The sequence below is a fragment of the Postia placenta genome, assembly GCF_002117355.1.
Source record: "Postia placenta MAD-698-R-SB12 unplaced genomic scaffold POSPLAscaffold_20, whole genome shotgun sequence".
NCBI classification, from domain to species: Eukaryota; Fungi; Basidiomycota; class Agaricomycetes; order Polyporales; family Adustoporiaceae; genus Rhodonia; species Rhodonia placenta.
The window spans coordinates 1-16969 of record NW_020169851.1 but is presented as its reverse complement, the minus strand read 5'-3'; the positions used below and the strand labels follow the sequence as shown (position 1 = coordinate 16969).

The 16969-nt window shown below is 58.8% G+C and overlaps 6 protein-coding genes across 6 annotated transcripts; 2 read left to right on the top strand and 4 right to left on the bottom strand.

Moving 5' to 3' along the window:
- Nucleotides 1–1301: 1301 nt before the first annotated feature.
- On the top strand, nucleotides 1302–7805 carry POSPLADRAFT_1037136 (hypothetical protein; the record flags this gene model as incomplete). The annotated part of the gene is made up of 28 exons (XM_024477199.1): nucleotides 1302–1967; nucleotides 2017–2409; nucleotides 2466–2628; nucleotides 2699–2787; nucleotides 2846–2885; nucleotides 2938–2977; nucleotides 3030–3183; nucleotides 3248–3338; nucleotides 3400–3521; nucleotides 3574–3599; nucleotides 3649–3694; nucleotides 3750–4100; nucleotides 4156–4418; nucleotides 4470–4502; nucleotides 4577–4610; nucleotides 4640–4681; nucleotides 4736–4804; nucleotides 4855–5201; nucleotides 5258–5339; nucleotides 5395–5787; nucleotides 5840–5931; nucleotides 5985–6219; nucleotides 6272–6480; nucleotides 6534–6804; nucleotides 6857–6937; nucleotides 7060–7108; nucleotides 7166–7549; nucleotides 7603–7805. The coding sequence occupies 28 exons, from the start codon at nucleotides 1302–1304 to the stop codon at nucleotides 7803–7805; spliced, it is 4968 nt and encodes a 1655-aa protein (XP_024333669.1).
- A 253-nt stretch (nucleotides 7806–8058) lies between these two features.
- Nucleotides 8059–8956, bottom strand: POSPLADRAFT_1050326 (hypothetical protein; the record flags this gene model as incomplete). The annotated part of the gene is made up of 3 exons (XM_024479959.1): nucleotides 8059–8321; nucleotides 8360–8591; nucleotides 8855–8956. 3 exons carry the CDS (start codon nucleotides 8954–8956, stop codon nucleotides 8059–8061), a joined length of 597 nt encoding a protein of 198 aa, XP_024333668.1.
- Nucleotides 8957–9770: 814 nt separating this feature from the next.
- POSPLADRAFT_1050325 (hypothetical protein) lies at nucleotides 9771–11304 on the bottom strand (the record flags this gene model as incomplete). Its single annotated transcript, XM_024479958.1, has 5 exons — nucleotides 9771–9923; nucleotides 9979–10101; nucleotides 10173–10688; nucleotides 10738–10881; nucleotides 10945–11304. The coding sequence occupies 5 exons, from the start codon at nucleotides 11302–11304 to the stop codon at nucleotides 9771–9773; spliced, it is 1296 nt and encodes a 431-aa protein (XP_024333667.1).
- A 1461-nt stretch (nucleotides 11305–12765) lies between these two features.
- POSPLADRAFT_1119275 (hypothetical protein) lies at nucleotides 12766–13038 on the top strand (the record flags this gene model as incomplete). Its single annotated transcript, XM_024483499.1, has 1 exon — nucleotides 12766–13038. A coding segment is annotated over one exon (273 nt), but the record flags the coding sequence as incomplete, so codon positions are not given.
- Nucleotides 13039–13290: 252 nt separating this feature from the next.
- Nucleotides 13291–14145, bottom strand: POSPLADRAFT_1158221 (hypothetical protein; the record flags this gene model as incomplete). Its single annotated transcript, XM_024487294.1, has 2 exons — nucleotides 13291–13889; nucleotides 13965–14145. The coding sequence occupies 2 exons, from the start codon at nucleotides 14143–14145 to the stop codon at nucleotides 13291–13293; spliced, it is 780 nt and encodes a 259-aa protein (XP_024333665.1).
- A 934-nt stretch (nucleotides 14146–15079) lies between these two features.
- POSPLADRAFT_1158114 (hypothetical protein) lies at nucleotides 15080–15900 on the bottom strand (the record flags this gene model as incomplete). Its single annotated transcript, XM_024487282.1, has 4 exons — nucleotides 15080–15137; nucleotides 15196–15296; nucleotides 15360–15474; nucleotides 15530–15900. The coding sequence occupies 4 exons, from the start codon at nucleotides 15898–15900 to the stop codon at nucleotides 15080–15082; spliced, it is 645 nt and encodes a 214-aa protein (XP_024333664.1).
- Between the last annotated feature and the right edge of the window lie 1069 nt (nucleotides 15901–16969).

Genomic DNA, 16969 nt, shown 5'->3' with positions numbered 1-16969 from the left:
GCCGGGCTGTGCCTCGAATCACAATTGTTCACAAGAAACCACCATCACTTGGAACTTAAAAGGGCTGCGTCCGTCAACGAGACTCATGGCGGGTGCGCAGCAAACGTGAAGTATGTTCAGCTGACGAAAACAGGGCTCGCCACTTGCACGCCTTTTTGGGTAGGGTTCCAACCCCGCCTGATCGCGTAGCCACATGCGATCGACCTACCTGATTTCCCATCGCTAGACTTATCCGAGGATGTTTGTGCGCAAACAGGGTTGATGCGGAATTCGGAATCAACAGCCTAGACCATGGTCCCGACCTAACTGGATCGGCGAAGTATCACCACAATTTATCAAACTGAGCCATCGGCCCCCTCATTCTGGTCTAATGATGCAAGGTTCATTGTTGTACGCGACTTGTCAGGCTCGCGCTCTACAGACTCGATGACTTTTGTATCGGAGAAAAGGACCCCTTTCGAGTCATGTTCTAGTCAACTCATACATCGTAAGCTCATCGCTAGTGTCTGCTGTTCATAGGCAGTCTCAGTTGTGTGTAGATTATTCATTGAGTCCCTGTAGCCGCAGCGCTGGGTGTAAGTATTCCTGCGATATTATTTGCATATGAATGAAGCTCGTTGATCGTCGGTGGCTGTGAGATCAGTCGAGCCCCTCCAGGCGCTTCGAGAGTGTACGGCGAGCAGCCTAATTAAGTAAATACGAGCCAGACGCGTGTGGTCTATTTGGCCTACCTGCCTATCCTGGTCAGCAAGTGCCGTCCTCGCTCGAGCTTCGGCAATGTTTGTAAGGGGTTCGTGAACGCCTTGACCCGTTAGCTCCATTCGACTTAGGATCTGAAAGCAGGAATGCAATAACCCTTACCTACTGTTTTATTATCAGTGGTAGACTGTGAATGTAGGGGCCCATGAAGTAGACACCATGTTTTCCGGAGTGGGCGAGTGGTGTCTGATGTACGCATGGAGGTCGATCGGACAGTTGCGAAGCTTCCGTGGTTCTGACATTCCTGTTTCTTGGCCTTGCATTGACGTTCTCTTATCGGCGACTCTCGCCGAAGATACATAAGGTCAGAGCCCTAATCACTGGCTAGCTACAGTCTCATCAATAGCCCACCATCTTCGCACGACGCTGAGCCTCGCACCATGGCACTCGCGGGCAAGGCGCGTTGTTATTAGAAGTTTCACACACTTCACGTATTCGAAGTACCAAGTGCGCGTCTATTTGATCCGCTCCAACTGCGATTCGCTGGCTGCCGCCTACAAATCGTTTGCCTCCGCCAGAGCCCCTCTCTCGTCTGGACAGCGATGGCTGCCCACATCTGCCCCGCGGACGACCTCTCCTCCTTCTCGTCCGCCTGTGTCCGCGAATTCTGGGGCGCTGTACTGCCCGCCGCTGCCGTCGTCGCCGCCTTGCTCGTCTTGGTCCCTCTGCCAGCGCCGGCGCGCAAGCTCACCAGCATCGTCAAGCAGCCCTTCATCAATTTCCTCACCCTCTCCGACGCCGAGGCCCTCGACGCGCGCTCGGACGACCTCGCTGATGCTGTCGTCGACGCGCCGCCGCCAGTCCCGCTCTGGCGCAGTCTGCTTCTCTCGTGTGTCTCGCTGGCGGCCTCCCTGCTCTGGCTCGCTGTCGCCTGCTACACGCTCGTCGTCCGCTCTGAAAATGCGCCTTCGGCGCTCCCGTCCTTCTTGCTCGCGTTCGCCTGGCTGTATGCGGCCGTCCGCCCCATCGTCTCCCCAACGGCGACGCCGCCCCCAGACCTCCTGCTGCTCTTCACCCTCCAGCTCGTGACCAGCGTTCTCACTTTCGGAGGCTTTCTCTTTGACCATACTGTGCGAGGCCTCCCTCTTCCCGCCCCACTCGCATTCACCGGCTATGTCTCCCACCTGGCTGCTGTGCTTCTACTGCTTCTGGTCGTGCTCAACATGCCTCTCGGGGTGCCGAGCGCCAGAGTCGACAAGGCCGACATCGTGAGTGTTTCATAGCCGTCGGTGCGCGCTCCCTGACGTGCGTCTTTAGGGCTTCTCCGTGTCACCCGAGGACTACACCACGCTCTGGGGCTGGATGTCGTTCCGCTGGATCCTGCCGCTCGTCGACCGCGGCACGGCCACCACGCTCAACGAGTCTGACGTCTGGAAGCTCAGCCCGACCATGCAGGCGCGGCCGCTGTACATCAAGTTCAGCCGCACCCATCGCGCGACGCTGCTGCGCCGCTTGTGGGCCGCCAACTCGCTGGACCTGATGCTGGACTTCGTGCTCACGTACGTGTCCGTCGTGTTCAACTATGCCAGCCCGTTCTTCCTCAAGCGCATCCTCGACTCGCTGGAGGGGCGCGAACTCCCTGGGGCTGACGAGCGGCGCGCGCTGGCGTACATATATGCTGTCCTTGCGTTTATATCCACGCTCTGCAAGGTGCGTGTACTGTGCGCCGTCTAGCGAACGAACAATGTCTGATGCATACGATGAAGGCTGAGGCGGACGTGCAGCACTTGTGGTACGGCCGCCGCGCGTCGACGCGGATCCGCTCCGAGTTGATGGCGGCGATCTACGACAAGGCGCTGAAGCGCAAGGACTTTTCGGGGATCGTGGACAAGGATGCAGGGAAGAACGCAAAGGGTCCCGACGCCAAAGGTGCGCGCGGCTGCCCACGTGTGCTGCTGCTCGGGTGCTGACATGTGGTGGCTGGATCCGTTCTGTGCAGGCGGGAAGGCAGACCCGAAGGCAGACGACCCAAAGGCCGGCGCGGATATTGGCAAGATCGTGAACCTGATGGCGGGCGACGCGAACAGGGTACGGCGCCCTATTTTGTCCTGCAGCCCGTTGCTTCCTCCTGACCACTTCCGCTCAGATCTCGCAGGTCGTCTCCGGGTCGTATTTCATCTACGGAGGTAAGCACGCGCCGGAAAGTCTCTGTAGCGCACGTAATCAGACACCCCGCAGCGCCGTTTGAAATTGTCATTGCGACGGTCTTCCTTTACCAGTGAGCGTGGTGTTGGCCCTCGTGTGCGACGATGCTCACCCTGATCGCGCAGGCTGCTCGGCGTGTCGGCGTTTGCGGGCTTCTTCGTGCTGATCATTGGATGGCCGCTGAACAGCTTCGTCTCGAAGCGTGCCGTGCGCATCCAGAAGGGCGTGTCGAACGCGCGGGACAAGCGCATGGGCGTGCTGAACGAGCTCATTGGTGCGGTACGTACTGCCCCGCCCCTGCTCGCCATGCCGCATGCTGATGAGGAGCTGGCCACGCGCGCAGGTGAAATTCATCAAGTTCTTCGCATGGGAAGACGGCTGGATCGCGCGTGCGATGGCTGCGCGCGAGGTAGAGATGCAGTGGATGCTCAAATGTGCGTCGTCGTCGTGCGTGGCGTGGTGGTGTGTGGTGCGGCGGCTGATGTGCGCGCGCAGCTCGCGTGAACTCGGTGTGCTTCTCGCTCATCTGGATCTGCGCCCCCATCCTCGTTTCGGTCACGTCGTTCTTCGTCTACGTGCTCCGGGGACATGAGTTGACCGTCGGCACGGCGTTCACGGTGAGCGTGTGGCGTATGTGGATGAAGCCCTTTGCTGATGTTTCCGTCGTAGGCGATTGCGCTCTTTGGCATGGTCAGGTAGGTTGCGTCATGTCTTGCGGCGAACAAGGCTGACTGCTGTGCATAGGGCTCCCCTCAACGTTATTCCTGCGTGGATAGTGCAGATCCTCCAGGTACCTTGCGCGCTCTTTCTCTGTCTTCAACAACGATTGACTTGTCGCTGTGCAGGCCGGCGTTGCGATGGACCGTATCTCGACATACCTCGAGGAGGACGAAGTCGACGAGCAAGTCTCGAGCCTCAAGCGTGGTGCGGTGCCGCCCTCCGACGAGGACGAGGGTCTCGGCATCGTCAACGGCACATTCAAGTGGAACGAGGTCGAGGAGACGAAGGATGCCGACAAAAACAAGGCTGCTGCGAGTCAACCGTCGAGCCCGTCCGACGAGACGGACACTGCGGTGGACTCGCAGTCCACCGCCGGCGACCATCGGTTCGAGCTCAGGGACATCAACGTCATGTTCCCTGAGGGCGAGCTGACGGTGATCACCGGGCCGACGGCGAGTGGGAAGACGGCTCTCCTGGTACGTGTGTTTGGGGCTGTGGGCGCTGCTCGTGCGCTGACCGCAGGCCGTTTAGATGGCGCTGCTGGGCGAACTGACGAAGCTGGAAGGGCGCATTGTGATGGCGAAGAACCCGGCAAAGGTGGACGAGCACGGCTTGCGGCATGCGATTTCGTACGCCGCGCAGACGCCGTGGCTGCGGCACCAGTCGATCAAGGATAACATCCTGTTCGGCTTCCCGTACGACGAGGAACGGTACGACGCGGTCGTCGAGTGCTGCGCGTTGAAGCCGGACTTGGAGATCTTGGAGGACGGAGATGCGACGGAGATCGGTGCTCGGTAAGGTGTCGCTGTGTGCTGACAGAGACATGTGCTGACCTCGATGTACAGTGGCGTGAGTTTGTCTGGTGGGCAGAAGGCTCGGTGAGTCGCAAGAGCTATGAGAGACAGGACGATCATTCATGTGAACCCACACAGAGTTGCGCTTGCGCGTGCAGTATATGCGGTTGGTTGTTATTGAGCGTATGCGCTGTGCGCGACATCTGACCTCGTCCTTGTAGCCGACCAAGTATGTCCTTCTGGATGATCCGTTGAGTGCGGTCGTAAGTCTTCCTGGCGTTGATGCCTCCCTCCATCAATCTGAAGCCTCCTTGTAGGACAGCCACACGGCACGGTTCCTGTTTGAGCGACTGTTCCGTGGCCCTCTGCTGGCGAATCGCACTGTGGTATGTCTGATGGCATGTTTCCGGTATCGGTCTGATACCGTCTGGGATAGATTCTTGTCACGCATCATGTGGAGCTTGTTCTTCCCGGAGCGCACTATCTGGTACGTATGCTTGATGGGCGGATCGACACCCAGGGCGTCATCAAAGAGTTGCGCGCCCGGGGAGTCTTGGATGATATCACGCACGAAGAGTCCGTCGAGGCTCACAAGGAAGAGCAAGCTGCCGAAGTGGCCGAGAAGTCAGACAACCCTAACGCAGAGGTCGACGCAGACGCAGAAGCCGAGAACGGCGACCCGAAGCCAGCGGACAAGAAAAATCCCAGGAAGCTTATTGAAGACGAGAAGCGCGAGACCGGGAACGTCAAGTGGTCTATTTATCACACATATCTGAAGGCTTCGTGCGTCGCTCTGGGGTCGATCGGCTGGCGATGCATGCTAACGCGCCCTTGGCCAGATCGTACTGGACATGGGCTATCCTGCTTTTCTTGATTGTCCTCACTCAGGTGCTTGGTGTGACGGAGAAAGTCTGGATCAAGGTAAAGAGTCTTCATTCGAGTTGGCCCATAGGCTGATGGTGTCTACTTTGCATAGATCTGGGGCGAGGCGTATGGTACGGCCCAAGACACGAATTCATCCATTTACGCGTTCAGCTCCTTTGCGACTCCCGATCATGAAATGGTCATGGACGACCACATGTCGCATCTCCGCCTGTCCTACAAATCGCATGCTCCTGTGCCTTTTGCCGGCACTGCGAACTTTAACTTGCCGCCCGCCCAGGAGCAGCCGTTCTTCTACATCGGCATTTATGCGGTGATTGCGCTCGGCGCAGGACTGGTCAACATCTCCGGTGTGATCACACAGTATACTGGCGCTCTGAGGGCGTCTCGTATTCTGTTCCGTCGACTGTTGGTCACAGTGGTGAGGGCTACGATGCGTTGGCACGATGTGACGCCGCAAGGGCGCATGCTCAACCGGTTCAGCAAGGTAAGAACAAATGGGGTGAGTATCTATTTGCTTTCCTGAACTACGAAACCAGGATGTCGAGACGGTCGATTCTTCCTTGGCTGGCACCCTTCAAGCGGTCAATACTGCCTTGGCGAACTTTGCCGCCTCTGTCATCACGGTCGTGTAAGTCGTTTGTACAGTGTTTGCAAGATTATCAGCTGAGATCACGCTATCAGTGTTGTCTTCCCCCTCTTCATTGTGCCTGCATCGATTCTGGGCTTTTTCTATCGTCGTGCCGCTATCGGGTATCTGAACACCGGTCGCGACATCCGCCGTATGGAGTCCAACTCACGCAGCCCGATTTTCGCCAACTTCAACGAGCTTCTGGAGGGCATTGTCACCGTGCGTGCATTCTCGGCTGAGCAAACCTTCCTGGACAACCTCTATGCCAAAGTCGACCTCACTACCCAGGTATGGTGATTGCACTCTCTTCATTGAATGACGCTTATCAGCCTCGCGCCAGATGTGGTACACATTCTGGATGACCAACCGATGGCTGCTACTCTACTTTGACGGGCTGGGCGCTGCCGGCGTGCTGGTGACGACGCTGTTTGCGCTGTCGGGCTATGTGCGGGCTGGCACTGCGGGTGTCTGCATCACCTCCGCGATGGCGTTTACGACGAGCGTGTATTGGGCATGCCGGTTCTGGACTGCGTTGGAGCTGGATCTAAAGTACGCGTGGCTCTGCCCGTACGCTGCACCGTGCTGATTCGTTTTTGCTGCAGCTCGGTCGAGCGGCTTGTCGAGTACCTCGACCTCCCGCAGGAGCCGCCTGCCATTATCGAAAATAACCGGCCGCCGGCGTACTGGCCGTCGTCGACGGGCCCGAACAAGGACGCGATGGTCCGGGTGGAGGAGCTGGTGATCAAGTATGCGCCGGAGCTGCCCGCGGTGTTGCACGATGTGTCGTTCGCGCTGAAGGCGCGCGAGCGGGTTGGGCTGCTTGGACGTACGGGGAGTGGCAAGTCGACGCTGGCGATGAGCATCTTGCGCTTTGTAGGTGGATTTGTGGATAGCGTGATGACGGGGACTGACGGATCATGCACAGGTGGACCCGACGAGCGGGCGTATCCTCATTGACGGCATTGACATCGCGACGATCGGTTTGCACGATCTGCGCTCGAGAATTGTGAGTGTTCTTCGCTGTCGGCTGCTGTGTCCTTGTTGACGGGTTTATCCTAGACGTTCATCCCGCAAGTATGCTGTTGTTGGTCCATTGTGCCTGCGCGTGCCTGACCCGTCTTTTGCCAGGATGCCACACTGTTCTCGGGTACTTTGCGTGACAATTTGGATCCTTTCGGTCGGTGGGATCTGGTGCTGTCGTGATATTGATGGGCTAACGAGTCGACGTTTGCAGGCGAGCATGAAGATGGCGAGTGCCTTGACGTGCTGCACCGAGTGCAGATGATCACGGATAGCCAGCTGGCGTCGCAGAGGACGTCGCGTGAGGCGTCACGGGCGGCGTCGATGCACGAGGGGCGCGAAGGGACGATTGCGTCCATGTCGACGACGGTGACGGAGACGGACCCCAAGACGACGATCACGCTGGACACGCAGGTGTCGCCGGGCGGGACGAACTTTTCGCAGGGCCAGAGGCAGCTGATCGCGATGGCGCGTGCGCTGCTTCGCCGAAGCTCGATCATCGTGCTGGACGAGGCGACGAGCAGCATCGACTTTGCGACGGACGCGAAGATCCAGGCGACGATTCGGGAGGAGTTTAACGACTCGCTGCTGCTGACGGGTAAGTGGACGTGGCGCGCTGGAGAGTGAGGAGGCTGACGCTGCGCGTTGCAGTTGCGCACCGGCTGCGGACGGTGATCGACTATGACCGGCTGATTGTGCTGGACAAGGGCGAGCTGGTGGAGTTTGACACGCCGCTGAACCTGATTGAAAAGGAGGACGGGATCTTCCGGAACATGTGTATGAAGAGCGGGACGTTTGCGGAGCTGGAGGCGGCGGCGAAGGCAAAGGCGGAGCGAGATGCGCTGCCGCACTAGAAGCATGTCTGGCATATGGAATATAAATATTCGTTTGTCGTGCGCGTGCCAGTCGTAGCGACAAGCCGCGATCGACTGTCAAAGGCGGCGGTCGCGCGGCAGCTCGTAAGGATCGACTCTGCTCGTCAGACGGAGGCTATTTAAAGCCCCGGGGAATGCCCGATCAGGCGAGTGGCGTTGTCGTGCGCCTGTTCGCTCCGTCGTCGCTCCCACCCGTCCCGCTCTTACTAAACCTCCCTCTCACGACTGTTCCTCACGACAATACTCCGGCCCAACGCCCGCCTGCTGGCTTACGACTCTCGACCCCCGATGCGCTGACGATGTCCACCTCGACCTCCACCACGTCTGCTAGCCCGACCGCGACGACAACGTCCACCGACGACGGCGGCCAGAGCTCTACGCTGTCGTCGTCTGCGTCTCTGTACTGTGCGCATGCTCCTTCTGCTCTCTCATCGCCGCCCGCTAACGCCCGATCGCGCCAGTGTACACCTTTCTCGGTGAGCGCCGTCGCTTCCGCTGACCGTGCGCCGTCCTCACCCCGTGTCCCCAGCGACCCTCGTCCTCCTCCTCTCCGTCTCTGCCGCCATCGTCGTCCGCTCCTATGTCCTCCGCCGCCGCCAGCGCCGCATCGTCGACGACGCCATCCGCAGCGGCTCCTTCGACCCCGCGCCCCACCGCCCGCGCCCCTTTGGCGACAAGCCCCAGCTCCACGATGTGTACCTCCTCCTTGGCCACCACGATCGCCAGCCCGCCGGCGCGAGCCGCGCGGACGGCGCCTGGACGGGACTAATGGTGAGTCCTGTCGCCCCCCGCTATTCTGCCGCGCGCGGCTATACCACGTTTCCTGCCATGGTGTCTGCCCTCGCATGCCGCCCCTGCGCGCGCGCTCGGAACATGAATACCCTCCAGCAACTGTCGGAAACCGGGTCCCGCATGCGCATATCCGCGCGAGAGCACGTGTGCTGACTGTGCCCGCAGCCCGTAGCAGCCTCGCGCGTGCGCGCGACCCCGTCCAGCGGCGCCGGCACCAGCGCCCCCGCCCCGCGCACCCTGCCGATACCCGCATGGCGCCGCATGCGCCTCCGCCCGCCCGCCGTCGCGCTCGCGGGCACGTCGCTGTCTGCGGCGCCGCAACTGCAACAGGGCGACATCCCGCTCGCGCCGCTGCACCCCGCGCCGGCCGCCGCGCCGCTCGCAGGGGGCGCCGTCACGCTCGCGTTCCTCGTCGCAATGCCCGGCGCGCGCCGCGGCAAGGACGCGGAGGGGGAGGGGGACTTGCCGCAGATCGAGTTTGGCACGGCACAGGTGCCCGTGCGCGCCCCGGCGCCGGCGGGCGGCAGTAGTATTGGTGGCGGTGTTTAATGCGCCGTGTGGGCTGTGGTCGGATACCTTAGGCTGCCTCCGCGCGCGGACCATGTTGTTTTAGTGTTAGTGTTAGTGTCGTACTGTATTCTGCTGTAAGGCCCGTGTATCGTAATGCGCCGTGCGCCGTGCGCCCTGGCCGCTGTGTTCTCGGCTCGCGTGTGTTGCCTTTTGGTGTGCGCGCGAGCGGTGGAGGCGCGATCGCCTCGCGTGTCGAGTGTGCGTTGCCTGCTTGTCCGCCTAGAGCTGGGTCGAGGTGGCCGAAGAGACAGCTCGCTACAGCCGCCGTCGGTGAGGGGCTCTCGCGCAGGCCTCCGGAGAGCAGAGCAGGCGCTATACACGCTGGTACTTTTGCGACCTTGCGCACGCGGCGGATGTCGCTGGCGTCCAACCCGCACGCTCTTTGCTCTTGCGTAACCCGTACGCGCTCTGCTAGTTGACAAGGGTACGCCGGTACGTGGCCGAGGGTTTTAAGAGACAGCATGTATTAATTTGCAATATAGATATATTGTAGAGGATCACAAGAAGACAACAGAAATTAGAAAGGTATCACGATGGCATATAAACTGTGCGTGTGCGAACACATGGCACGCCGTTGAACTCCTATGCACCGACGGTCTCAAGGTTGACACGGAAGATACTTCCCCCTATGTGAGACAGGTGTGTCATGATGATCTGGTTATTGACGATGGCCTCGTGTACGAGACAGTAGTTAGCGAGCTCGTCCTTATCGATGCCCTCGGCGCTCTGCTGCATCTACGACATCCGGGTCAGGCAGCAGAACAGCATCGCCATTCAAGTCAGTACGTACCATTGATCTGAAAAACCGTATCAGCTCCGCTGCGGTTCGCCGTACGATACGTGCCAAGCTGTAGGCATTTGAGCCCTCGCGAACGGGCATCCTCGTGTCGATCGTGGTGTCGTACTCAAACCCCTGCAGGCCGTGGTGATGTCAGGATCATCACAGGCGGACAGAATGGGACGCATGCTCGCCTTCAGCTGCACGTCGAGTTCAATCTCGTCAAGGTCCTCCCATTCCTGGAGTGGCGCACATGCCCCATCTCGCATGAGCGTGCCGAGGATATCAGCGTAGTAATGTATGACATCGCCCATGTGCATGCCCTCTCCGTCCCTTCCGATCCAGTCAAAGCGGATGTCAGGTATGATGCCGTAGTCGGTCTGGGAACTGGATTCAAAGTCCCACTGGTCGAGCGTGCGTCGGTGAGGGATCCGCCGCGGTATCAGGGCGCTCCGAGGCCTGTCGTCCACAGACACCCTCATGAATCTATAGAGAGGGGACACTACGCTGCTCGCGTTAGTAGCTGTCAGCTCCTGCGAAGGACGATGCATCCACGCGTCGAGCAAGATCCGGAATGTCGGCTTGTCGCACGTCTGATTATATCCAGAAATCCCAACAATGATGATATCATCGTAGTTGATGCCATTCGCCATGAAGACTTCCAAGACTGTTCGCCTGCGCTCGCACGGAGGAACATCGTCGCCGGAAAGAACCGTCGATTTCTGTGTGCGGGATGCGTCAGCAGGTGCCACACGGTCACAAGCAGCTTACGAGACGGACGTGGAGGAAGGAGTCCACTGTTTTGGCGACGGCGACGGCGAGCTGCGCTCGACTGGGTCCATGTGGGTCCTGAATGTCGAGGTCCTCCTCGAGACACAGAGTCACCTCGCGCTTGACGAGGCCATAATACGAAAGCTACGCGTCGCGCCACAAGCCGTCAGCATACCCGCCAGCTGGCCAGCCGTCAACACCACGCACCTCAGGGACAAGTTCCAGCTCGATCGTGCGCACCGGGTAACAGTCAAAGTCCATGACGCGGCCGCCCCGGAGCCGGTCCTCGAGACGAGCGCGATCCGGCCCGCCCCACAGGACGTCGAGGAGGCGGACTCCCGATCGTGGCGGGCACCCTATCCAGTCGAACCACACGAACGAAGCGCCTTCAGGTTGGGAAGTCTGCTGAATCGCACGTCTCCACACGGACGGTATAGCGCGCGGAACCTCTATATGCTCCCAGCCATAGGCGGATGGCACCGCGACCTCGAGGGTGTAAAGTCGGCGCACGGGGCCTTGTCCCAAGGGTCGGCCTTTGTCCTCAACGAACACCACGTCGTTGAACATAGCGGACAGAAACAGAGGATTCGCGACAGTGGATGCGAGGAGGTCCGCGTCGGAGGTCAAAGGGGCTTTTACATCCCCGTGGCTGAAGCGCCACAGTATGTGGCTCGTGTCGCCCGTCGAGCCGTGGCCTGCCTCTCATCAAAGCGCACGCGGGCTATTGGTCCAGGAGACCAATGCAACGCCGCAGCAAAGGCAGCCACCACATAGAACAAAGGACAACGCGAGACAAAGCGAGCATGGTGGCGCTCGACGCGGCAACCAGCTGCGCCGTCCAAAACAGGATACGGTGCACCTACGCAGTGTGGACGCGGGCGGAGGCGTTGCGTAGGACGCTGCTGTCGGTGTCGCATCCGGCGCGCGAGCAGTGCAAAACGCCATGCAAACGGGGATGACGTCCGCATGTCTGCGTTCACGCGTTCACATCATCACGTCTGTCACGCCCGTGTTCCGTGTTCAAAATGTGAGCCGTGACGCAGCAGAGGTGTCGATGCGTCAACGACCCACCAGCACATGCTCCTGGTCATTGTCGGTCCCAATACGGCATTTGTCCGGGTTTGAACTTTGCAGTCAGTTATAAGTATGTCTCGAGACACGCGCGCACGCGCATACGCAAGATCATCCAGCCCGGATCCCGCATGACGGGCTGCGGACATCCAAGCTCAGGAGCTCGTCTCACGCGCTGAAATATCGCTGAAGTTGTTTGGCTATGAGGCGCTCAAGAGCAGCGCAGTGCTCGCTTCGCTCGCGATGCAGGACCCGGTGGGATATGCGATGAAGCCCAAGAATGCTCAGTGGAGGCGCGTGGAGGCTGCCTTGAAACAGGATGGGTGAGTCGCAACAACATGTATCTGCAGATACCGATCTCAGCAATAGTCGTTTGGAATTGACTCGAAGTGCCGCAAATCAAGGAGGAATACTCGATACTGTTATTCTCTTCAATAGTGGTGCGTCATCCCACCTGCGTGGCGCACTCAACGAAATGTTAAGCGCAAAGTAATCACCTTTGGCCGTTCATGTCCCGTGATAGTCGAGTGCGAGAGAAACATACGCAACGAACACACCAGAATCTGAGCCGAACGTATAAAGCATTATTTGCACCGCCAGCATATGTTTGTGAGAATGCATCGCATAAAGCGGTAGCTAGTATATATCGACCAGTTTTTGTGATCACGAGAAATTATGGGACGCGAAATGCACGTGTAGACGCCCAGAAAGCGTGAACCTGTCACTTGCCTTTTCAGGACGCGCCCCTCACCTCCTTCCGACAGTCACTTGCTAGCAACACCAACGGCTCGTTTACACGGCTCGTTGTGCTCTTCATCTCGAATAATGACTCTGGCGCTCTCATTATCCCTGGCGAGCACGTCTCGGGCGGCATGCAAGGTGCCTGTCGCCGGACACAATCCACTCCGCGCACTTTCTGCGGCAACACTTGCCCCGTACGCGCACATTTACACACAAACCCGCAGTGTGTCCTCATCACCATACGGACGCACACACGTGTGGAAGCACCGCCAACGTACGCTACCCAAGCCGTTCGTCCCCCAGTTTCCGCAGCGTGTCGTGCGCGCAGACGGTTCTACTTTCACTCACTACACGACCTCGCCGCGGAGCGCACACCGCCTCACGCGCGACACGACGAACAATCCGCTCTGGAACGCAGCAAAGTGGACCGCCGAGAGCGAGGAGGAGGATATCGTCACCGGCCGGCTGGGCAGGTTCAACCGACGCTTCGACGGGCTGGGCGGACACGGGCTGGACGTTGACTGGATGTCTGAGGCGTCGGGTGAGGGTTCGGGCAAGGAGGAGGCGGATGCCGTTGCAGAGACAGTGGCGGGGAAGAAGCCAAAGGCGTGAGGAGGCGGCAGAGCTTAGTAGTTAGCTCTGCCAATGTTCGGGCAAAAGTCATCCATTCTGGTAAAGGCCAGCACTTGCAGGTTTGAGCTGTAGTGGCAGCGATGTCTATACGCATGGAGTAATCTACACTCATACTAGTCGTTTGGGCGGCTCGACTGCCCTTTGCGCAATTTTCTCCTCCGCGGCACCAGTCACTGCTGCAGCCTTCTGTTCCGCGGCCTCCTTCACCTCCTCCACCTTGTGCGAGACAACATCCGTCGCCGCCTCCACCTGTGCTTGAGCACTGTGTGCGACCGCAATTGCCTGTGTCTCTACCGCGCGCACGACGCCTTCGCTCCGGGCCAGCGCCTCCTTCAGCTTGAGCCCTGTTGCTTCCTCGACACGCACAACAGCACCCTCTACGGCAGCCTGCATTGCCGCACGCCCGTTTTGCGTCGCATCCTTGACGCGTTCCCAGGTCATGGCGGAGTGCGCCTTGGCGATCTCGTGCTTCTCCGCGAACGTGGGGAAGTGTGCGTCCTCCAGCGCGCCGAAGTACTGCGCGACGTTGTGCGTCGTCTTCGGAAGGAAGTGGTTGAGTGCGAGGACGAGTAGCGTCGGCGGGAGGAGCGCGCGCGTGGCAAGCGAGCGATTGCGTGCAAACACGGAGCCGGTAAGGGTCGCGACGCCGACGTAGAGGAGTCCGGGGGTGAGCGGCTCGTCAGGCGCAATAAGCGACTTGACGCGGTCTGCGGGTGGTCAAGCAAGTGAGAGCCCGCCTCAGCGTTATGCGCGCGAAGATGACATGAGGACCGGGGACATACGCTCGACTGACTGCTCGACAGATATCCAGCGGGAGATGACGCCTTGGACCTGTGCGCGCGCGTCGAGGTAAGTTGCCGTCACGGCACGGCGGGCGACGCCAATGCGCTGCTCGAGCTCTGAGGGTGTCTCGAGGAGTAGAACATCAGGCTGTGATGCCGGGTAGATGGGCAGCTGCCACATAGAAGCTGGAGAGTTAGTGAAATCATGGGACACGGACACTGGACGCACCTTGTCGCGGGACGTCTCGTGGACCGCCGCTGCAACCGCAGCGGTGGTGAAGACCGCCCTTCGTTGCTACAGAAAGTGAATGAGCGTTTTGTCTTCCAGGAAAGTGAGAAGAGGCAACATACGGCGAGCAAACGCAACATGAGATGAGAGGAAGCGGCTAGTATCACGCTCGGGCACCCTCGGTGGGCGCCTCGGCATCCCCCGCGTCTTAAGGCGCCAAAATGACATGACGAAGTCGATCCGAAATGCACTGGGGACGAGTCACTCGAATTGCTCAGCCAGCTTTATATATGTACAAAGTACCGCGATACACGATTGAGGCTGTGAGTGACGATGTCATAAAGTATTTGCTAAAATGGATCATAGGACATCTCATATGCATAGGCTCGAGACGTTGGACGGTAGGGCTTCATTTACGCACTGCCAGGAGCGTAATAACGCCGTTATTCACACGTTACCCAATACCGCTCGCTGTTCGCCACTTAGTCAAAACGTGCGTGCGAAGCCTGATCTTGTCATTGTGAAGTCAATAGGATATCGAACAATCTTGCGCCGAGGCGAGCTGCGCGAGCCTCGCACAGGGTACGTCGAATCATTGTCTTTTCATGTTAGCATCTATTCCTGGACGCCTCCGCGTTTTACTACGGGCTATACGTCAGTGTGACCTGGGCGTCTCGGACGACGGCCCCTAAGGGCGTGCGGTCGTATTATGACACACTGTCCATCGTGTCCCCCGGAGACAAACTAGCTCACTGAACGAAGGGAACCAATTGGCGTCATGTGTATTCACTTCACAGATGTGCCCTTTATTACGAAACCACGCTATCTAGCGGTTAGTGGCATATGCGACATCTTCTGCCTCGGTTGAACGACAGCGTCTGGCTTTTCATGCTTGCTCTTTGACGGCCTGCCATGATGGGCGCGAGCTAATGTCTTTCCACCACCTAATAAACCACAGTCTTTTTCAGAAATGACCATATATGAACAAAACTCGGTGCATACCTGGCGACATTTGGTCTGGACTCGGTCGTGAGAAGGTCATAACCCATGAGTCCCAGCGTGTTCCCGAACGGCAGGTGGAACAGATCTGCCAGCGTAATGGTCTGGGGAACACGAAGCGAGGTCATTCCCATGCCGGCGGCTCTGTGAGAACAGAGCACACTCACGTCACCGGCGAGGTACTTGGACTTCGACAGCAGGATCTCATACGCATCCAGCTTGCTGTTCAGCGTCTGGACGAGGCTGGCGACGACGACCTCGTCGGTTGTGCCCCCAGCGTATCTGTAGCACCAGCATCAGCACGTTCAAGAGGGAATGGCTGACTGCGGGCACGCACTTCTTGAAGATTACCTCCCACGAAAGCGCATTCATGTACGGGTCGAAGTTGCTCAGCTCAACGCTCGCCGCCTGCTCGAAGCGCGCCGACGCCTCTACGTCCGCGCGGCTTGGCAGCAGTGTCTGCCCCGCACCGCCGTACTTCGTTACAAGGTAGCGCGCGATCGCGCGGCTCTCGAAGAGCTGGAAGCCTCCGTCGTCAATGTACGGCACCTGGCCAAACGGCTGGTGCGCAAGATACGGCGCAGCCTTGTGTTCGTCCTTGAGCATGTCGACAGGGACGAGCTCGTACGGGAGGGCGAGCTCCTTGAAGATGAGCGCAACGCGGCGCGTTGCGTGTGAGGGCGGGAAGCCGTAGAGCTTGATGGCCATGGTGAGCTGCACGAGTATGTTGAGGGCGCATGCATTGCGACGTACCGTACAATATATCATCTACCGGCCGTCGGGAGCTGTTGGAGTGTCGTGAGAGAAGAAGCACTTGTCTTCGTGCTATTTCATTCTCAGAAGCATGAGATCTGAACATCTGCGGCAATAAGATTGTTATTTCAGGCTGCAGTTCCCGCGTCGCTAGCGAGAAGGTCACGTTCCATCTTAATGCTCGCTTCAGCGAGTTTTGTAGGTTCTCCCAACCAGGTTGCAAGGGTCCTAATGACGGAGCACCGACAAGTGGAGATGGGCTGGGCATGTACGCATACACCGTGTAGTGGCAACGTGCGTACATGGAATACGATATGGGACATTTTGTCCTCTAACAGATGTTCGGGCGCGAAGTTGTATGCGCTGAAGATGCCGGCCTAGTCAACCGTTGTGTACAGTCTGTCCGCATGTTGACGACCTCGTCGATTTGTAGGCTTCTCGAACGCTGTCGCAAGGACCGACGATGCACCCCAGACATTGGTATTCCAACTCGCACACAATGTGACGATCTGTGACTCGGATCGCTTCCCAATATGTCAGGTGTACCGACTTGACCACCTCCACTGTTCTGACGCAGGAGTACCTGTCCAGATTAGGTTAGGTTAATGGGACTGGGTAGGGAAGACTAGGTAGGGGATTCCACTAGGGAAAACCCTAGGGAAGGCCGTAGGAAAGGCCGTAGAAAAGGTGTAGGAAAGGCTGTAGGAGAAATCATAAGAAAGGCTGTAGGAAAGGTGTAGGAAAGGCCGTAGGAAAGGCCACAGGGAAAGCCCTAGGGAGAGTGTACAAAGAGCGAGTGTAGGGAAGACACAGAAAGAGGTGCAAGAAAGAGGGCAAGAAAAGGCCTAGGGGCCGTGCATGTACGTCCCGGACGCATAATGCCAGACTATGGATGGAAAGAGTTGGAGGCGGCTTTCTAACAAGTGTCGTTCGTGAGGGCATGCTTCCCAGACGCACACATTCTGCACTGACCACTACTCTCAACTTACATGAGCCTTGCCCATGAGGTTGTGCTTCCTGGACG